The sequence below is a fragment of the Hippocampus zosterae genome, chromosome 7 (assembly GCF_025434085.1).
Source record: "Hippocampus zosterae strain Florida chromosome 7, ASM2543408v3, whole genome shotgun sequence".
NCBI lineage: Eukaryota > Metazoa > Chordata > Actinopteri > Syngnathiformes > Syngnathidae > Hippocampus > Hippocampus zosterae.
In genome coordinates, this window is record NC_067457.1 from 24,621,041 (window position 1) to 24,640,839 (window position 19,799).

Here is a 19,799-nt window from a genome sequence, read left to right on the forward strand (position 1 = left end):
TTCAACGAGGCCGAGCTGAAGCAGTGGTACAAGGGCTTCCTCAAGGACTGCCCATCCGGCATCCTCAACCTGGAGGAGTTTCAACAGCTCTACGTGAAGGTCAGCATGAGCCGACAAGTTGGAATGTGCTGAAGGAGCTTACAGAGAGTTCAAATGCTTATTAGCATATTATTAGCATATAGCTTATTAGCAATTTTCCCTAAATGCGAAGGACTCAGCCGGAGCACGATTAGCTTGTTTGGCTACCGTGACCTGTTAAGAACAAAGTTGCCGTTTTGCGCTGCACGCCACCATACAGAGACAAAACCTTTCCCTTGCAGTTTTTCCCATACGGCGACGCCTCCAAGTTCGCCCAGCACGCGTTCCGGACCTTCGACAAGAACGGCGACGGCACCATCGACTTCAGGGAGTTCATCTGCGCCCTGTCCATCACTTCCAGGGGCAGTTTTGAGCAGAAGCTCAACTGGGCCTTCAACATGTACGACCTGGACGGCGATGGCAAGATCACCCGTGTGGAGATGTTGGAGATCATCGAGGTGGGTCGATGGGGAGGACGTCGACGCTATCGTCTACCGCGGGATGTTATTATTCGACTATTCGTAGAAAAACGGCACGTGCAATCAGGAATCGAGACTCCTATTTATTTGAAAAGTGATCAGCTTTGCCTCTTCCAAGACCTTCACTTTTGGGTGGGGGCATGAAATATCCATTTTTTTTTCTTTCTTTCCGTAGGCCATTTACAAGATGGTGGGCACGGTGATTATGATGCGCATGAACGAAGACGGCCTGACCCCGCAGCAGCGCGTCGACAAGATCTTCTCTAAGATGGACAAGGACCACAACGACGAGATCTCCCTGGAGGAGTTCAAGGAGGCGGCCAAGTCGGACCCCTCCATCGTCTTACTGCTGCAGTGCGACATGCAGAAGTAGACGCCGATTTGGCGCAGTAGGGGGAGCTCAAGAGAGGAAAGTGGAGGAGATGGAGGGAGGAAATCTAGGATTGCCAGGAGACACCCCCCCCACCCCCACCAGTGTTTAGAGAAATCCCGGCGGTTTTGTTGGCTTCATCACTATGAATCAAGGGATATTTAGAAAACGACCCCCCCCCCCCCCCCAAAAAAAAGAGAGATTCCAATATGGAACGACCACACTGATAGGAAGAGGATTTCAAATTTGCCAGGATAGTGACGAGCGCCCGCGTGTCCACATTAACGCGTCACCGCCGCATTTGGGTGGCATCGGTCAAATCCCCCCTCCCACTTGCAAGAACGTTTTTAAATGGATTACTGTACAACGTGACATCTGCTCTTAAAAGCAAACGTCATTAAGCGTTCATTACATTCATGACATGATTATAAACAGTATCAAGGAAGATTACACGCTAGCGCTACTTTGTTTTTAAGCCTGCCCGGAATCTGAGGAGGAGGAAAAAAAATTACGAGTCTCCGATAAAGGATTCTTCCCTCTCCTTAGCTACTTCATCCAGCTCTCCCCGGGGGATCCCGAGGCGTTCCCAGGCCAGCTGGGTGACGTAGTCTCTGGGACATGCCCGGAACACCTCACCAGGGAGGCGTTCAGGAGGCATCCGAATCAGATGCCCAAGCCACCTCATCTGGCTCCTCTCGATGTGGAGGAGAAGCGGCTCGACTCTGAGCCCCTCCCGGATGACCGAGCTTCTCACCTTATCTCTAAGGGAGAGCCCGGACACCCTGCGGAGAAAACTCATTTCGGCCGCTTGTATCCGGGATCTCGTTCTTTCGGTCACGACCCATAGCTCGTGACCATAGATGAGGCTTGGGACGTAGATCGACCGGTAAATTAGCGGGAAATGGTGATCATTGCATGACTAAAAATTATTACCTGTAAAGGTCAAATGGTCCTCTCCAATTTAATGTGTACGTTCGCCTCTCCTCCCTCTGCCGTCCTGTTCTTGTCTCCGTCTTTCTTCCCCCGAAATGTCAAAGGGGAAGCGCTTTGATTTGCGGCGCGGGTAGAGGAACTCTGTTGAACTCCGCTCTGATCTCGAAAGGAAAAAAAAAATCAATGTTGGGGGATGGTGGGGGGTGGGGGGGTTAGCAAAAGGTTGAAAAGGGAGCCCTGTGATGTGGGCGCACCTGTTAGTCAACGTGAAAGCACAAACTGGAAGTGCAAAGGAGAGAGCTAAACACACTCGAAGTGACTTGAATTTTGCGTATACATGAGCTTTATTATGTCGATGAAATATTAAAGTTATGCAGGCGCACGTTAAAATCACCATAAAGTAGCGGAGCTTTTTGCGTCAACAAACAAGATGCACCATCTTTGCTAGAATGATGACAGATTTTGACGTGGTCGTTTGAATTTGGTGCGTCTTGGCTCCCGTGCAAAGAGAACGGACACGATCTTTGCTCGCCAATTACTATCAAACGTGTTGTCATCGAGAATTATTATCCGACGGCGTCCAACTTTTAGCGCATTGAATACAGACGATAAACAAACGCGGGCATTCCAAATGCCCGACTTTCTAAATATCCCTTGCGTGCGCTGGGGATAGATTGCTGCTCCCCCCCCCCCCCCCGCCCCCCTCCATCTTCTCGGAGTGACGTAGCAAGGCCTCCTGTGTTCGATACTGTAATTATGATCAAATGTATATGTACATTATACTACAATGCTATTTATGATTATGAACCAATGTAATATGTAAAAGTACTTGTAGCTTAGATCTACTTTCATAAAGATGACACAGCTACAGTTCGTGCGTGTGTGTGTGTGTGTGTGTGTGTGTGTATGCGCGCGTGCGTGTTTGACGACTTTTGCAGGTGTTCACACACGGGTTTGTATTTGCATAATTTGTGTGATAAAAAGACATCTCGATTTAGTTTTACCAACGTACGTGTATTGTACATGTGCGCAGCGAGTATTGTCTCCGCTTTTTGTGCTCTGCTGGTACTTGGCGTGCGTTTCTGTGTGCGCGCACGCATCCGTGCGTCTGTGTGTGTGTGCTTTTATTCACTGTGGAACACACACTAGAAATACACGGAGAGAAATGTTTGTCTCGACATAGGACATTGTGGACAAGCCAGTCAAGGAGATGGAGATGTGTGTTGTGTGTCACAGTGCCGCCCAGTGGATGGAAGCAGTATGTCAGGCCAAATGATAAAATGGTGTCCCTTCGTTTTCGTTGTAGCAGATGTTTTTCAGTCATTTAAATTCACAAGAGAAAGTAATGATTTTGTGCGCAGTAAAGCAAAAGCATAGAGATGAAGCGCACTCATCTGTATTTTTTTTGTTGTTGCCTTTTTTTAGTTCCACTTATCGGTTAAGTAATCCTACAAAATGGCCCCTTCAGACCACAGTCGCTATCAGGACCACTTTGGACCCAAGAGAAAAAAACATTCAACATCCAAAAGCAACATGCACTATTTTTATAATCTGCGTAGAGCCTTGAGTTCAACATCCAAAGACGGTCTTGTTTTTCTCGGCGGTGAAAATGACGGGATGCACCACTCACATCAGCAGAAATACAAAGGAAATACGTTTTGTATTTACTTTCGAATCATTTGTAAATGTCTATTTGTCTCGTCAGATGCTTTCCCCGAGAAGTAAAAAGGGTCGTACTACTTTTTTGTTACATGGATTAAAACATGTGGATGTCAAACAGGTGTTTTTGCCTCCGCGTGTTCTGTTATAACACAAGTGTAGACCCGCAAAATGTCATGAGTCACCGTCTCGTGATGATGTCACTTTACTGCAATGACATCACCCCCACTGTTTCCTCGGCAACCATGCTGAGGCCAACCAGCCACCACACACACACACACACATACAAATGTTTTCATTTGTGTGTGTGTAATGCACCAATAAAACAATAGTTAGAATGAGAGGAAACGTGTGATCATAACCAGCTCAAAAGAAGAGCGTTGGAGAGGATCAGGCCATTCAAGAAATACGAATTACTTCCACAAATGTATTTTAACAAATGAATGCGAATATAAATATAGCATGTAGCTGGCAGCATAACAACTTGGAAGTCAACCGGCATGATGGGCCAAATTGTGTCTGACTTTGGTGGTAAACCCAGATTATATTTTGACTTTCATTTAAAAAAAAAAAAAAAAAAATCCAGAATATGGATGAAGTGGTCTTTCTTGTTCAAGCCCACCGTTTGTGACACAATTTGGACTGGATTTTTTTTTCTTTTCGGCCACTCTCCATGGATCAATACGAATCTATCATGGGCCTCACTGATCACGTTTCAGCTTCGGGATAAAAAGTCACATTTCTGCAGTGGGGCCAGGCTGCGGATGGAAAAAAACGGCAAGAGAGAGCGGGAGTGAGGGAACAAGAGAGAGAGAGAGAGAGAGAGAGAGAGAGAGAGAGAGAGAGAGAGAGGGAGAGGACAGTCTGGATATAACAGAGGTCATGGCAGAGAACAAGCGTGTTCAGAGGCCCGCCACACGAGGGCGCTGAGGCAGAGTCTTTGAGACGATTCCAATAGGTAAAAAGACTCCACGCCACTCATTTTCTAAAGCACGACCCCGGTTTGACTTTGGCGAGAGCGGACGAGCCGCAGATGCCTTTAGATGCGCTGATCCGTTCTGCCGCCGACACCCTGGGACAATCAGGACGCACATTAATGGCCTTGCAGTTAGGCCGGCGGAAGGTATCCATTAGCGGATACCGTTTAGGCCGGGGGTCATTTAACACGTGCGCAAATGCAGACACACTCGCTCACATGTTCGCTCGCTCGGTCGGTCGCTAGACCTGCTCGGACACAATAAAAGGGGAGTTCAGGAGCCACACCCGAGACTGGTCGCCAGCCAAACAGACGGCGCATATGGACAACCCGTCGCATTCACCTTCCACCTCAGGGCCCAAATCCTTTGAATTTACCCGGAGAAAAGCCACACGAGCATGAGAAGAACCCGCGCAGAGAGCACCGCGCTACCCGTTTTGTTCCACATATTTCTTCACGCCGTCCGTCCCGCTAGTTCAAATCATTTTTCATCGCGTCAACAGCAGGCGGCAAACAGGAAGCGCTTTAACCGAACACAGAAGCACGCCCGCGATTGGTCCGCGGCGTGGGATCGGCCATGACGCAATCAGCCCGTCGCAGGACAAAAAAAGGGAGGGGGGGGAGCGAGTGGAGTGAGGCAGGCCCATGTCGCTCGCAAAGTGTGCAGTGGGGAGGAGGGATAGCAGCAGATGGACCGCGGCTGCCGACGGATAAAACTTTCCTCACGATCTGCGCTCTTTACACACGGGCGGCGGAAGCTCAGCAAAGCGCAGCCGCTCGCCGCCGCCGTAGAGGAGCGTCCCGACTAAATGTTTGGTGCGGCCGCGGGACGTTGCCTTCCAACCGGTGACATTTGCCATTTCCTAAGGCCAACCTGAGGGGGGCATTCACGTTGTCTATGGTGAAGATGAGTGTGGAGCCCGTGAAGGTGAAGGAGCTCCAAATTTGCGCCTCTTCCAACGGAGAGAAGGGAGACTCGTGGGAGGAGGCAGACGAGCTCCAACAAGACCGCCTGGGACTCATCGCCGAACCGAAGCAGGTTCGTCCAAGCAACTTTTGCATCCGGCTGTTTACCCCCCCCCCCCCCCCACCCCCTTTAATACCTTATCTCCATTCAACTCCTGGTGCTCTCTAAAGTTAAACTATTGGCCACTATATTATTATAAACAACATCAAAGGAAGCATTTCGTTGACAAACTCGGAACGTGACGGCCGAGCCTATTTTGGACGATACCGTAAATGGGGAAAATAGAAGCAAATTTGGGAAAACAATCTCATTGGCGCGATGGAAACTCGGATTTATTCAACGTACTTGATATTCAAATCGAAGGTCCTTGTACTGGGAGCACTCTTTGTCATCACTAGTCAGACAATTCTGCACATTAAGAACAACTAGTCATGTTTTTTTCCCCCCCATGTGACTGTATTCCATTTCTTTCCACAAGTAATAATAATAATAATAATAATAATAATAATGCATTTTATTTGTGGGCGCCTTTCTAGAAACTCAAGGACACCTTACAACAAGCAGTTAAAATCGCAAGTACAATGTTAAAAACAACATCAAATAAGATAAGAAAAAAATACAACAAAAATAATAATTAAAAATAACGGCTTGAACAAAAAAATGAACAATTTTGGCATATTAAAAGTGACAATGTGTCGCTAGCAAAGCTCAACTACTGGTGTGGGCTTCGGTGCTCGGAGGGTGCGTGAGGCTCCGAGTTCCTCGATCTGCGCTACTTGTGCAGCATTGCAGTTATCTAGTCAGGTTCAATTAGGGCATTCTGTACTAAAGAGGAAGCGCTTTTTAAAAATATGCGGCTAAATGAGCGTCATTTGGCGCGGCTGCAGAATTTCTTCTTCCTTGATTGTCGTTGGCAGAGCCACAAGTCCAATTCAGCGCACTGGCACTCCCCTCGCTGTCATATCTGCGACACGTCACATCATCGCTGGCCTTTAACTCACCTATAAATATCCTCCTCAAGCGCCTCACTTTGTGCTCACCCCCCCACCCCCCCTTTTTTTTTACTCCTGCTGCAAACTCTTTGCTTCCCCATGTGTGCAAATATATGAGTCAGGCTTTTCGGGGGTTATCAGTCGGCAGCATAGGTGCCCGATGATGACGGCGGGGGGAGTCATGTGATCGCAAGGCATGCCCTGCGCTCCGGCTGGCAGAGGGCAGGCCGTTAACGCCGACGGTATCGGATGGCAAGCAAAGACCAAAAGACACCCCCACCCCCCCTCAGCGAGAAAGACACCCTTGCCATTCCCTCAGCCCGCCTCCAACTGCATGACACGTTATTCATAGCATAAACCGAGTCCACAATGTCGCCAAACATCAGGAAGAGCAAAGTTAAATGTGAGATTCAAAGTTGGGGGTGTGGGGTGTGGGGGGGTCTATCTTCTATCGTGAGTGAGCTGGCCCTGCTTTGCTTTGCCGTATCTGCTTGGTCAATGTAATTCAATTTGAGTCATGGTGAGCTCATGAATTGCCCCCCCCCCCATGTCCGACGTTCCATTTCCCGCTCTGTTGGTCCATCATGGCGAACGCCATATTTGTACGTGCTGAATTTAAACCTGCAAAATGTCATTGTGCCGAAGGTGGCAGGCAGACGGGCCCGCAAGGTGGAAGGAGGCGTGTTCTTTGTGAGTACCACACACGGCACGAGCGAGCAACTAACCGGTCACGCGAGTCGCAACAAAGCCAACCGCTTGTTGCCGTCTTCAAATCGTTGTTTTGGAATGAAATTCATCATTTGTTGATTTCCAGAGAGAGATTGTGTGATAGCCACTAGACCCCCCCCAAAAAAATGAATGCATAATTCCGTAAGGTAAAATGTGCACATCAAGCATGCAAACTGTCTGATATGACACTAACAAATATTTCAGGTGTGACAGCAGCAGTAAAAGGTGTCAAAAATACCCCCCCCCCCCCACACACACACACACACACACAGCCCCCAACAGTCATTCGTGTTTGGGTAATATTTTCAAAGCAGATTACGCAACCCCTTCACAGTGCAGAGGTACCGGGTTCGATTCCAGCTCTGGCCTCCCTGTTGTGTGGAGTTTGCATGTTCTCCCCGGGCCTGCGTGGGTTTTCTCCGGGTGCTCCGGTTTCCTCCCACATTCCAAAAATATGCATGGCAGGCTGATTGGACGCTCTAAATTGTCCCTAGGTGTGAGTGTGAGTGCGAATGGTTGTTCGTTTCTGTGTGCCATGCGATTGGCTGGCAACCGATTCAGGGTGTCCCCCGCCTAACTGTCCGAAGACAGCTGGGATCGGCTCCAGCACCCCCCGCGACCCTAGTGAGGATCAAGCGGTTCGGAAAGATGAATGAATGAATGAATTACGTAACCCACGATAAATACGAGCCGTTTTATCGCCATTCTGACACGCAGAGTTGGCAAGACATGAAGAAGAATAGCGAGGACTCAGTCAGCCATAATATTGATATTTTTGACAAGGATCCGTCAATATTTTCTCCCACCCCTACCGAATAGATCACAGGTCACAGGTCGACCGCAGCGAGTGTGAAATACGGGCCCGTGAATCGCTCTAAGTACGTCGCTGGAATATATTGACGAGCAAATATACGCTCCATTATTTGCAGTAAATCAATTCAATCCGATAATATCACACACTGGCACGGTGCTTGCGAATCACCGCACGACGCTCTTTACAGTTTGAACCCTGGCCCCTGCCTTGCTCTGTGCACTTGAACCGGACCGCACCGAACGGAGGCCATCCCTCGCTCGATATTTCTTGCTTGCTGCGCACCAGAGTTCAAGTCAATGCTCACACTTAAATAAAGTGCATGAGCAGATCCCGTTTGAATTCATCCCTGACTTGAAATCCCCCCCTTCCATTACCCGCGAGTGACACTCTCCCCCCCCCGGTCTTGTTTTTCATGTCGCGGCGGCAGCCTAAGCCTGAGAACGCAGTGACAATCGCCGTGTCCACGCGGGTCCTGTTCCGAACGGAGCGGGAGCAGAAAGTCTTCGAGCGGCACGGCGTGGAGGAATACCTGAGATACCAAATCGAACACGAGAACGAACCCTTCGCCCCGGGACCCGCTTTCCCATTTGTCAAGGTTGAAAAGTGAAAAGACGCATACCGGACAAACATACGGACGATTGGCTACAAAATTGAGCGTTTGGCTTCTCTTCCAAGCAGATAATTCTCCGTTTTCAAGAGTGATTTTTAATTATTTTTTCTGGTGACGGTGTGGTCAACAGGCTCTGGAAGCGGTAAATAGCCGTCTGCGCCAGTTGTATCCGCAAAGCGAAGAGTTGTTTGACATCGTGCTGGTGACGTACAACCACGCTCACGTTGGCGTCCGCCTCATCAACACCATCAACCATCACAGTAAGTCGCACTATGCGGGTGCGCCGACATGTCCACCCATGCACCCGTTTTTCCAAGGGACAGGCGTATAGCGCCCAAAAAGCATAGCGGTCAAGATGTCAATTTGGCGCTGATGCAACCATGGCATTTAAAAAAAAATGTTCTTCTCATCAAGACTTTCTAGTTCGGGACGAGGCAATTTCTGCAACGTGGATCAACAGCTGACTTTTCAAGGGTCATTCCCACGCCAAGGTCCTCTCTGTCAACTCAAACCACTTCCTGTTTGCCGAATCAAACGATATCAGATCCTCTCGGGTTCCAAACCGGCGTCCCGCGGGAGGCCAAGGTTAATCCGCGGGGTCCTCAAAAACAAAAACACATCGGAGCGGAGCCGGCGTTAGATCTCGCCGGTGGCTCTCTGCGTGAGCACCCGAACGGTTCCAGACCTCTCTGAGCTTCTCGACAAAAAGCAAAGACAAACAAATCCCCTCTGATGTGAGGGGGAAACATGTTGATATCGAACACCCAGGGTGCCGCGGTCATTAAAAAACCACAAAAAAAAAATGAGGACCGCTATGCAGCTTTCTCATCGGAAAATGTTGACACCTCGGGCTAACGTTTGGATATGAATCTCCCGTTTTCCTACTGGAGATTCTCCTCCCTTCCTTTCCCCGTTTTTCGGTCACGGAAGTAGCCGGTAAAGCAGTTGCAAATGTCGTTGTTGTTGTCGGCAGATCTCTTCATCGAGCGCTTTTGCATGACCGGCGGAAGCAGTCCAATCGGCTACCTCAAGGCCTGGCACACCAACCTCTACCTGTCGGCCGACGCAGAAAAGGTCAGGGAGGCGCTGGCTGAAGGTGAGCGCCCATTCCATTTTGCTCAACAACTACTGTAATAATAATGTAATAATAATGTAATAATAATGTAATAATAATGTAAATGCGTTTCTATTTTCCCGATGTGCTTGGAGAATCTTTCTTTGTGGTAAAACGTCGGACTGAAAAAGAATCCCATTTACGATTGACTCGAAACGCGGGGCGACATTAGCAGCAATTAACATCGATTACTCTGAACCCCAAGCGTCCTTGAGAACCTAAAAAAAAAATCGAACCGAGACAACATATTGACGTTTGCTATGTTTGGACCCTCGAGGGAGGATTAAGTGCAGGGCCGCATAGCTCTCAAAGTGACTCGACCGGCCGCGTGTGCGTTAGAGAAGTTCCGAATCAAGCCACACCTCTCGCTGGCGACAATTGAATCATTTTGAACGTCCCGATTGATTGATTACCAGGTATCGCGGCGGCAACCATGTTCATGCCAGAGAAGCAGACGGAGGTGTCGGCGTCCCAGCTGAGGGTGGCGTTCGACGGCGATGCCGTTCTCTTCTCCGACGAATCCGAGCGCATCTTCAAGGCCCACGGACTGGACAGGTTCTTCGAACACGAGCGCGAAAACGAGGACACTCTGCTGGATCATGTGACGTGATTTTTTTAACCGTAGACCGCATAGAAGCAATTGCGCGACTGGCAAATGGACATCATGAATCACAATCGACTCTCTCGCTCCCCCCAAAAGGGTCCCCTGAAAGGTTTCCTGGAGGCCCTCGGGAAGCTCCAGAAGAAGTTTTACGCTAAAGGCCAGCGCCTGGACTGCCCCATCCGGACCTACTTGGTGACGGCGCGAAGCGCAGCCAGCTCGGGCATCCGAGCCCTGAAAACGCTCAGGGCTTGGGGGCTGGAGATCGACGAGGCCTTGTTCCTGGCGGGGGCGCCCAAGGGCCCCATGCTGGAGAAGATCAGACCTCACATTTACTTTGACGACCAGATGTTTCACGTGGAGGGCGCGGCCGAGATGGGCACGGTTGCGGCCCACGTGCCGTACGGCGTTGCGCAGAAGCGCGACGCCAGGCAAGCGGGGAAGTAGATGAGAGGAGAGGCGGATATGAACTTTTCAACTGAAAAGTCTCGCCTGATCCGATATGTGCGATGCAATCGGCGGAACCCCCAAAGTCAACGGGCATGGTTAAGTTAACCTTTTAACACGGTTTAATTGTCACACGAGTACAGGGAGAAGCTGTTCGGTATTCGAAGATCCCATCACCTGCTATCGGATGACAAAACGCTATGTCATGTAGTAAGCCTATTTACCTTGCACGTGACTGATAACACTCCCCAAAATAGCAATTTAGGTGCTTCGTGGGGTTTTTTTTCCCCCCAAAATTTTTTATGAACTTAAAATTGTACGACGACGGTTGCATATGACTTCCACTTTACACGCCGAACGTATTTCACGGTATGATTGCAGAGCCCGAACCAAATACGGTTTTGCCTTTGAGTCATAAGCACGGTTAGCATGTCGGCCTCACGGTGCGCGGGTTCAATTCCAGCTGCGGCCTTCCGGTGTGGAATTTGCATGTTCTCCCCCACCGTGCCTTTGTGGGTTTTGTGCATTGCGGCCTTCGGTTGATTTGAACGACTGAATAAAAGGCACCGGCGCGTCATCACTGTCACCATCTACCATTAGGGGGCAGCACCGCAATGCAAATAAATGTCCTGCAGAATGGTGGCCTCCTCCTTGATTCATTATTTAGAATGAAAGCCGGTTGACTCTTTAGTCGTTCTCATTGTGTTCCCCTTATCTTCTCACAACAGACATACAACCCACTTCTCCGGTTAGCTCCATCTGTGATATATGTGTTCATAATCGTCCCGGCTGTAACTGATCCTCCAGCAGAATTCAGGCGATAAAAGCCCGAAAGCGCCCGGCGGTCGTTTACCTCGTGCCTTGGTGCTTTAGAATCCGGCATGCAAACGAAAAGACGTATGTGGATGACATAGCCCGATGAGCTGTCAGATGTGACCCATGCTTACTATACATGGAGGAATGTATAGGCAGCCTTTGATAGCTCCGGGAAACGGCACAACATAGGCCTCAAGTCGGAGGAAAAGACAGAAAGATGGCGAGCAAAGCAGAAATGAGCCCATCAAGATGCAATTCATAAGCAGATTATTTCCAGGACTTGTTCTTCAAGATAGAATTCATACTTCTTTGAGTCCAGCTGAATGTCAAACTAAACCTAAAACAAAGAGCGTTACACACTGAAAATAACCACATAGCTTTCAGGACACTGATGGCGCCTGGGTTGAACCTTTTAGTCGGATGGAAGAGGTTCGGCATTGGTGCTAACAAAGAACGCAAGCCCCTTTTCGAATGGGTCGCTGCATCAGAAGATAGAGCAGCAAAAACTCAAAATTCAGGTGACAGATAATTGCAGGACCGACTAATAGAAAATCCGTTTCACCAGCAACAGCGAAGAATTGCGTTTCCATGGATACTCAAATCCAGGTCGGAGAAAAAGGTAATGTAGTGCACGGTGGAAGTGTCATGAGAGCGACGAGATAGCATCTGAGGTGGCGACAAGGGAAGCGGGAAGGACATCAAGAGCGAGGGCGCGGTTTTTACAAAAGCATTTGTGATGTTCACAAGAGCCGGTGAGGCAATTTCCACACACAAAGCAGGTCGGAACAGATGTGCCACATGGAGAAGGTGTCGCCAAATGGACAGGAAAGATGGATGGAAGGCAAAAAGGGGGCAAGAAGAGATGAAAAGCTGGGGGCAATACTCGAGATAATCAGCCAGTGGATGGAAAAAAATGAAAATGTTTTTACATTTTATTCCCCCACCCCCAAAAAAGTCACTAGAAAGTGCAAGTGTCAATTTTAAGAATGGGTGTGTCATAGTGACCATAAAAGCTGGAAAACAAACTTCAATTTTTTTTTAAGTGTGAAAAAATATAAGTCGTGTGTCCAAAGCATAAATGTTAATATCAGTCGTCTCACCCTTGCTGCAGAATCAATGAAGGCCGCTCGACTTTGTCATGCCCCCCCCACCCCCCCTCCAACAGCCAGAGCTATATTTAGATATTGGAGTCACAATATCGTAGCCAAGTAATCACCCCCATCCTGTGTGAGTGATGAGCTGCTGCTCGCCACCAGCCAAGTTACTGATGAGTGAGGGGGGGGGGGGGGAGTCAGTGTAACACACAGTGAAAGAAATTTATGTCCCTTATGTCAATAACCGCAGCACATCACATACTATTAATGATAGTGGGACAGTGGTTTTGAATGTATTAGCTGAATGGGGGATGGACACCACCCGAGGGGTGGGACGAGGATTTAAAAAAATATACATATATATACATCAAATTGTATAATGTATAATTCTCAAAGTATACAATGTGTAAAAATACTACGATACTGCTGCTGATCGTCTCCCCAAAGTTGGTCGCCATAGCAACAGCCTCTTCCCCTTTCCCCTCCTCCCTGCTGCTTCAGCCAGTCTTGTTTAATTAAAGCGCGCGAGATGCCAAAGGCCAGTCAGCCATTCCCAATGTTCCCACCCTGACTCTCTTCTGTCACGTTTGCTTTGACTCATCCAGACGTTCCCGCCCCCCCCCCCCCCCCCCCCCACCAGCACTCCATCGCCAAGTCAGCATCCTTCCTGGGAACCCTCTGCACCCCATTGTTTACCTTCTGTCAACAGCCCCCCCCCACCTGTACAGGTTAGCTATTCACTCAAGCCCTGTTATGTCTCCGTTCATCATTTGCCTCACCTCTTGACCAAACTCAGTTGCGGTAGGCTCCGCCCCACCATTAAAAATAAACATTAGTGGTTTAAAATGAGTCAGTTCAGCCAAGTCATAATTGAGAGTTTTAGTGATTCATCACCCGCTGTTTACACCACTCCCGAATATGGTCCGACATGAGGTCGAATCATGAACCGCGGTTAACAGTGACAGCATAAGAAGATTACAGCAATCAAGCATCCGAGACAAACCGCGTTCTGTTTTCCAACAACATGGACGCCCCCCCCCCCCCTCATGACAACCCGCATCCCCGAGACGAGATCGAAGGAATTAAGATACCCGACCGCTCATCTGCCGCAGCACATTTTCCACACAAATGAATTCAAGCTAATTAACGTGTGCAGAGGGATTGAGTGGGGACGGGGCGGGGGGGGGGGGGGGGCATTTGACCTCCACCGGCTTAAAAATAACTCCCACAATCCTTTGGGTTGCGACGGGCAGCTCCCAGTTTCGAGGCATAACGTTTACGGCGCTGATAATGACTCAAAGGCGGAGGCTAATTGGGACAATGCATATGAATTCATTAAAATATTCCCCGTTGCTGCTATTCAATTGGAATGTAGGCCTCACGTGTGGAATAGCAGGTGCCCCGGCGGAATCCTGGCAGAAATAGAGAGTCGGTATTCTCCAGTACAGTAATATCTCAAGTCGTGGGAGCTTAGAAAAAAAAACTGCGTTCTCATTTCTTCTAAGCCAGTGATTCGCAACCGCCATGTTGTCGTTGTTGAGATCTTTTGGGTGTGCTGCAAATGATGCCACTTAATTGGTCGAAAAGTTATCTCCTCAGTTCTTTTTACATCTTTCTATGCCAGTGATGTGCAGTGACATACAGAGTAATGATAAAGCAGTGCGAGTGATGAGTAAACAGCTTCGAGCAAGCACGCTTGGCCTCTTCAGGAACCGAAGAATACTGATGTTTAAAGCATGTACATTTGCCAATCAAGAGTTTGCTAATGTGTGTCTGGTGGTGTGTGGTAATGATCCCCCCCCCCCTAAAATACGTGCCTTAAAGTCCTAATTGCCTAATTAGAAAAACAAATGTTGCCAATTTTTTTTTTTTTTGGGGGGTGAGGAACCCACAGTTGAAAGTAACATTGTGGTAATTAAGAGAACATCTTTCAGTGAGTGTTTTCTTCTTTGCGGCTGCTCGACAGTTACTGAAGCATTATGCAAATGAAGGTGGTGGTGGTGGGGGGGGGGGTCAAACATGAGCGGTAACAATTATGAGAAGCATCCATCTGGGCTAAAATGTAAATGCTTCTTTTTTATTTTATTTTTTTTGCTGACTTCTATCACGCCCCGGCTCCACCATCGCGTTTCCTCTCGAGCAAAAGGGCACAACGCACTCACCGCCAATGAGAATTGTATTATTGAGGACGGTGGATGCGAAGAATTAAGCATATCCGGTGGCGTTGGGGGGGCGGGAGCGACAGTAACTGGGAAATAGTGCGTCATTGCAGCCTTAGGGTTGGGTGAGTGCAGGCTGGAATGGGCAGAAATGAATTTAAAAAACGTGCGGCCCCCATTGCGCTGCCTATTGTGAGAATGGGACGATGAAGAATGATGATGACCGTGGATTTTATGATGTGTGCGTTTGTATGCGTCCCACGAGGACGTCACCAAACTCAAAAGGTCTCAGGCGCAATAGCATCGAAGCAATTTGGTGAGATTACAGACAGATCACGATCACATGATCACAAAAACCCTGCGAATGATTTGCAGTGTGATTTGCATATATGAGCAACTGAGAACCCAGACGGGCCAACTCCAACATTTTTACAGCCTCAATAAATTACGTGGGATTTACATCTCGGGTGATTTATATGGCAACGGCGACTTCTTCTGCGTCCTCGTTTTTTTTACCAAAATCAAATTCATGAAAGATGACAAATAAGCTTAATCACCGCTTGCTTGTCGAATTGTCAATCAATCTCCGAAGCTCACTTTCTGCAATCTTTTTTGTGAGAAGTGAAGCCAGATTTTCCGGAGAGCGGCAATTCTGCGGAAGGGAGTTGGCCCCGTGGTATTGCACTAATGAATCAGGATTCAGAATATGACGAGAAAAAAAGTGTAGAGCGTCTCATGTCAAACTCAAACTGTTTGTAAGGCAAATTTATCGCATGATTACATGCGATGGTGAAAACTGAAACACAAAAGGTGTCTCCAAGAACGTAGCTAAGATGATGATGACGCATTGAGGCTATTTTCATTCATTTGATTTATTCATTCATTCATCTTCCGAGCCGCTTGATCCTCACTAGGGTCACGGGGGGTGCTGGAGCCTATCCCAGCTGTCTCCGGGCAGTAGGCGGGGGACACCCGGAATCGGTTGCCAGCCAATCGCAGGGCACACAGAGACGAACAACCATCCACGCTCACACTCACACCTAGGGACAATTTTGAGTGTTCAATCAGCCTGCCACACATGTTTTTGGAATGTGGGAGGAAACCGGAGCACCCGGAGAAAACCCACGCAGGCCCGGGGAGAACATGCAAACTCCACACAGGGAGGCCGGAGCTGGAATCGAACCCGGTACCTCTGCACTGTGAAGCCGACTTGCTAACCACTGGACTACCGGGCCGCTCATTTGATTTATTTATGTATTTATGCTTATAGGCTGTACAGGGATTAATTAGTGAATCATTAGAAAAAGTTTTGTCTTCGGAGTGGCGATGATGGGAAAAAAAAGAAATGAAAGCACAACTTGTTGTGCGAATCCGCAGCTCCAGATGAGTCATTCTCGCCGCGCGCAGCTCATCAATAATACACAAGCTCGGCTCCTCTTTGCAGCCGCATTATTAATTTAACTTTTTTTTTTTGTTGTTGTTGCTGTTTTCCGCTCCCGCCTCACCTCGAATTCGGAAGGCGGCTCGAATCGAAAGCGTCGACCCTTTGATATAATTCAACGGATCAAACGCGGACGTGCGGAGGAAAGCGTTGCCGTGAACTTACGTTGGGCTATTTCCGTTCGTTCAAAATGGAACCTTCGAAGCAGGAGACTCTCGTGTTCCATTAACTAGCGTTACGAGAGCTGTAACCGCGGAAACGACCGCAAAGGTCAGTGGCGGCCTGACGTCATAGTAACGCCGATATCGGACATAAATCATTCGTTCCGGTTCGCTTCATGGGCCCGAGGTCAGCATTGTTTTACAAGTATCGATTTTTCACTTATCTGTACTTATCTGTAAAAAAAAAAAAAAGGAAGTTTAGAAAGAAAGAAAAAAGACGAGCGTCGTCACCGGCAGGGTGAGCAGAGTGCGTTGACGGCAGGGAAGAAGCCTTGTTTAGAGGTCTGGACTTTCATCACGACACACTCACTCCGCCCGTCGTCTTTGCGGCTTTCTCCAGAGGCATTAATATGAAAGAGGACGCACTCCGAGTCTGCAACAAAGATATTTCTACTCTCCCAGGCCTTGAATTTCATGAACACGCAGAGCCATTGTTGCTCCGGTTAGCATGTCAGCCATATGTTTTTTCCATCTATCAAAGAAGAACACGCTGCCAATAAATTCTAGTTAAGGGTCCAAGATCCATGTAGTAGAGGAACTCGTTAGGTGCACTCATCCATCATTATGCCCATCGCCCCCCCCCCCACCCCCCAACGCTGATCTTACAGGTGAGGACATCCTCTCCCTCGCAGCCAAAGCAGATTAAAGTCTGCAGTCAGACGCGCTAGTGAGCATTCGCTAGTCATTTAAAAGCAACCTCGAAAGAATTGGGAGAGTCGTGAGCACTTAAAGCGAGCAGGAGCTGCGGTGGAAACGCGTACGGCAGACGGTAAAAGATTCGGCGAAAAAGAATTTTCAAGTCATTTGAAGCCACGGTCAAACGTGAAAGAATATGAGGAGTGGTTTGTTGAAAAACAAACGCGCGCGAGCTGCGCCATGTAACGTCATGCTAACAGGTAATGCTAAATGTAGCATTTCAGGGGCAGCGCTTTACGCAAAGCACATTTTAAACGCAAACTACAGTAGTCGTGAAACTCTTCAGCATAACTCTATTATATATATATCCCCCATAACACCCCCCCGCTCCCCGCACCTCGGTGGCCAAGTTTAATTTTGTTATTGCTTTATTACGAGCTGTGTCAAAGAATGCGTCGAAATGCTATCTGGAGGTCGCACCTCATTGAGTCTTTAATTACTACCGATGCACTTCCGACTAGAAGCCATTTGAACTTTGCCGCCTTGTGTGTGTGAGTTGTGCAATAAAACATTTTGAACTACAGTAATCGGATTTTTGCCCCCCCCCCCCCCCCCCCCATTTGTTCCAAGATGACTTTGACCTTTAAAAACAGACACGGCAACATGTCTCGTCTGGTGTTGCACTTTGGCAAAACACAATCAAGCGCGGTAACTGCCATCCGGCGGAGGTGAAGTTCTGGGCACCGGTGATGCCTTTTGTATTTTGTTTAAAGAGACAACGATCAAATTACAAGCCCCCCCCCCCCCACCCCCGGCTCTATTCGCGGCGTCTCCACATCGGAGAGCTTGGATCCAAACTGGAAGAGGTCAGAATACTCAAATGACTTCACCCGTCAAGGGAGAACAGTTAGTGTCACATCATGTTGCCGAATGGATCGTAATTCCATAAGCGGAATGAAATGATGCGCTTCCATTTCCTGTTTTTTGTTTTTTTCAAGGCGTTCCCTAGCAACGCGCTTCCAAATGCCTATTTTTTGTGGATGCGGCTTGGGTTTTGAATGGCATTTGAATGTGGCTCGGCGGGGACTCGCTCTGGCTCAGTGGGAAGTCGGCCGTGCGTTGGGAATAAAAGTTGACTGAGGATGTGCTGCGAGATCGGGGGGGTGGGGGGGGAAGAAAGGAAAGTGAAGGAGGAGGATAGAGAAAGTACAAATTAACACTACCGGCGGGCCTCTGGCTCTTGAACCGGCGCTGTGAGCAACACGCACCTCGTAATTATTACTATTGTGTAGGCAAGCACTCACTCGGGCGCAACAACGGAGCCGCTTTGTGCTCCGTTATTGTTTACCTGCTCTTGTTGTTGCTTTTTCGCCTCCACTGTGTAGTTTCCTTTTGTCGCGAGAAGATTGCAAATTACCGAACGTTACCAACGTGGTCACTGTTTACGTATCCCGCTCCTCTTTGCGATCATTTATTGGACAATTCTGTGAAGTGATTGATGATGCTAGCTTGTCAGCTAGCATTCGTGCTAGCTGACAAGCTAACAGGATTATGGGGCTCTTTTACACCTTTGCTAACAGGTCTCGTGATGCTCCACCAACGGGAGGCAAGTTTGGCACTTTGGTAGTCTGAGCCTTTGTAGAAAAAGAGGAGGAAGAGAACGAGAAAGACGGAGAGAGAGAGAGAGAGAGAGAGAGAGAGAGAGAGAGAGAGAGGAAGGGTAATTCAATCACATCAGTGTCCTCATTCACAGGACAGAGAGGCATAAGCAACTAATGAAATAAGTAAACGCTGAGTTGGAAATTTGGTCCTGGTCTCGCTCTCCGAGGGACAACGCAGAGGTGAGGGCAAGGAGAGGCGTCAGGGCGGTCCCAGGAAAACCCTCACTAATCTGAAATTGGTCGACAGAGCAGTCACGGGGGCATATAGAGACAAACAAGGCCACGCAGATGGCATGCAGTAACATCTACATCTAAGCCCAGACTTCCCTCTCCCTAGCTACTTCTTCCAGCTCTCCCCGGGGGATCCCGAGGCGTTCCCAGGCCAGCTGGGTGACATAGTCTCTCCAGCGTGTCCTGGGTCTTCCTTGGGGTCTCCTCCCGGTGGGACATGCCCGGAACACCTCACCAGGTGAGGCGTTCAGGAGGCATCCGAATCAGATGCCCAAGCCACCTCATCTGGCTCCTCTCGATGTGGTTCAGACAAATTTCACAAAACTGATAAAAAACATAAATCACTCACTTGTGACGTCTGTTTGACTTTCGAGGGCGATATGAACATATTTTGGGAAAGCGATGGACACGACATTACACTACAGCACTCGGACTCCTTTAATTGGTTTCACTTGGTTAATTGTTTTTTTTTCTTTTCCATTTTACTCCTGATAGTTTTGTCGTTATAATGTAGTTGGAAGATAATGGAATTGCACCGGGCTTTCATCCACCTTTCCAGCAGTGTAACGGACTCTGTTGTGAGATAGTTTATCACCATTAACAGATGACAGCCCCCCACCCACTTCCCTCTTCATGCAGCGCATGAAAATTGCCATTCCTCTGCTGCGTTTCACCTCCGAATTTGATTTCCACCTTCCACCGCTGTGCTGTGATCGCTTCCCCCTGTCTCCATCAAAATGCCTCGTCAATAACAGCTGCCAATGAATCAGT

The 19,799-nt window shown here is 48.5% G+C and overlaps 2 protein-coding genes across 4 annotated transcripts in view; both read left to right on the top strand.

The window, feature by feature from the left end:
• LOC127605076 (hippocalcin-like protein 4) overlaps positions 1–1,102 on the top strand; it is a 4,975-nt gene extending 3,873 nt beyond the window's left edge. Inside the window, exons 2-4 of the mRNA XM_052072655.1 lie at positions 1–99; positions 321–536; positions 733–1,102. The exon at positions 1–99 is cut by the window's left edge and continues 76 nt beyond it. Coding sequence (XP_051928615.1) covers positions 1–99; positions 321–536; positions 733–930 — 513 coding nt within the window. The 3' untranslated portion in view covers positions 931–1,102. The remainder of the gene's footprint in view (positions 100–320; positions 537–732) is intronic.
• A 4,093-nt stretch (positions 1,103–5,195) lies between these two features.
• nt5c1aa (5'-nucleotidase, cytosolic IAa) lies at positions 5,196–11,417 on the top strand. Of its 3 annotated transcripts, XM_052069941.1 has the most exons (7): positions 5,196–5,534; positions 7,100–7,144; positions 8,425–8,592; positions 8,738–8,867; positions 9,581–9,703; positions 10,138–10,322; positions 10,422–11,417. In XM_052069941.1, the coding sequence occupies exons 1-7, from the start codon at positions 5,394–5,396 to the stop codon at positions 10,767–10,769; spliced, it is 1,140 nt and encodes a 379-aa protein (XP_051925901.1). In that variant the 5' UTR covers positions 5,196–5,393; the 3' UTR covers positions 10,770–11,417. The 3 variants fall into 3 exon arrangements, with proteins under 3 accessions (XP_051925901.1, XP_051925903.1, XP_051925904.1); XM_052069943.1 differs by lacking the exon at positions 7,100–7,144; XM_052069944.1 differs by lacking the exons at positions 7,100–7,144; positions 8,425–8,592.
• Positions 11,418–19,799: the final 8,382 nt, after the last annotated feature.

What these genes read in the sequence shown, in the direction of transcription:
- nt5c1aa (XM_052069941.1), top strand. Translation starts at nt 5,394, where the DNA reads ATGGTGAAGATGAGTGTGGAGCCCGTGAAGGTGAAGGAGCTCCAAATT. An exon ending in TCATCGCCGAACCGAAGCAG is followed by an intron (nt 5,535 to 7,099) that starts GTTCGTCCAAGC and finishes ATTGTGCCGAAG; the next exon opens with GTGGCAGGCAGACGGGCCCG. An exon ending in CAGGGAGGCGCTGGCTGAAG is followed by an intron (nt 9,704 to 10,137) that starts GTGAGCGCCCAT and finishes ATTGATTACCAG; the next exon opens with GTATCGCGGCGGCAACCATG.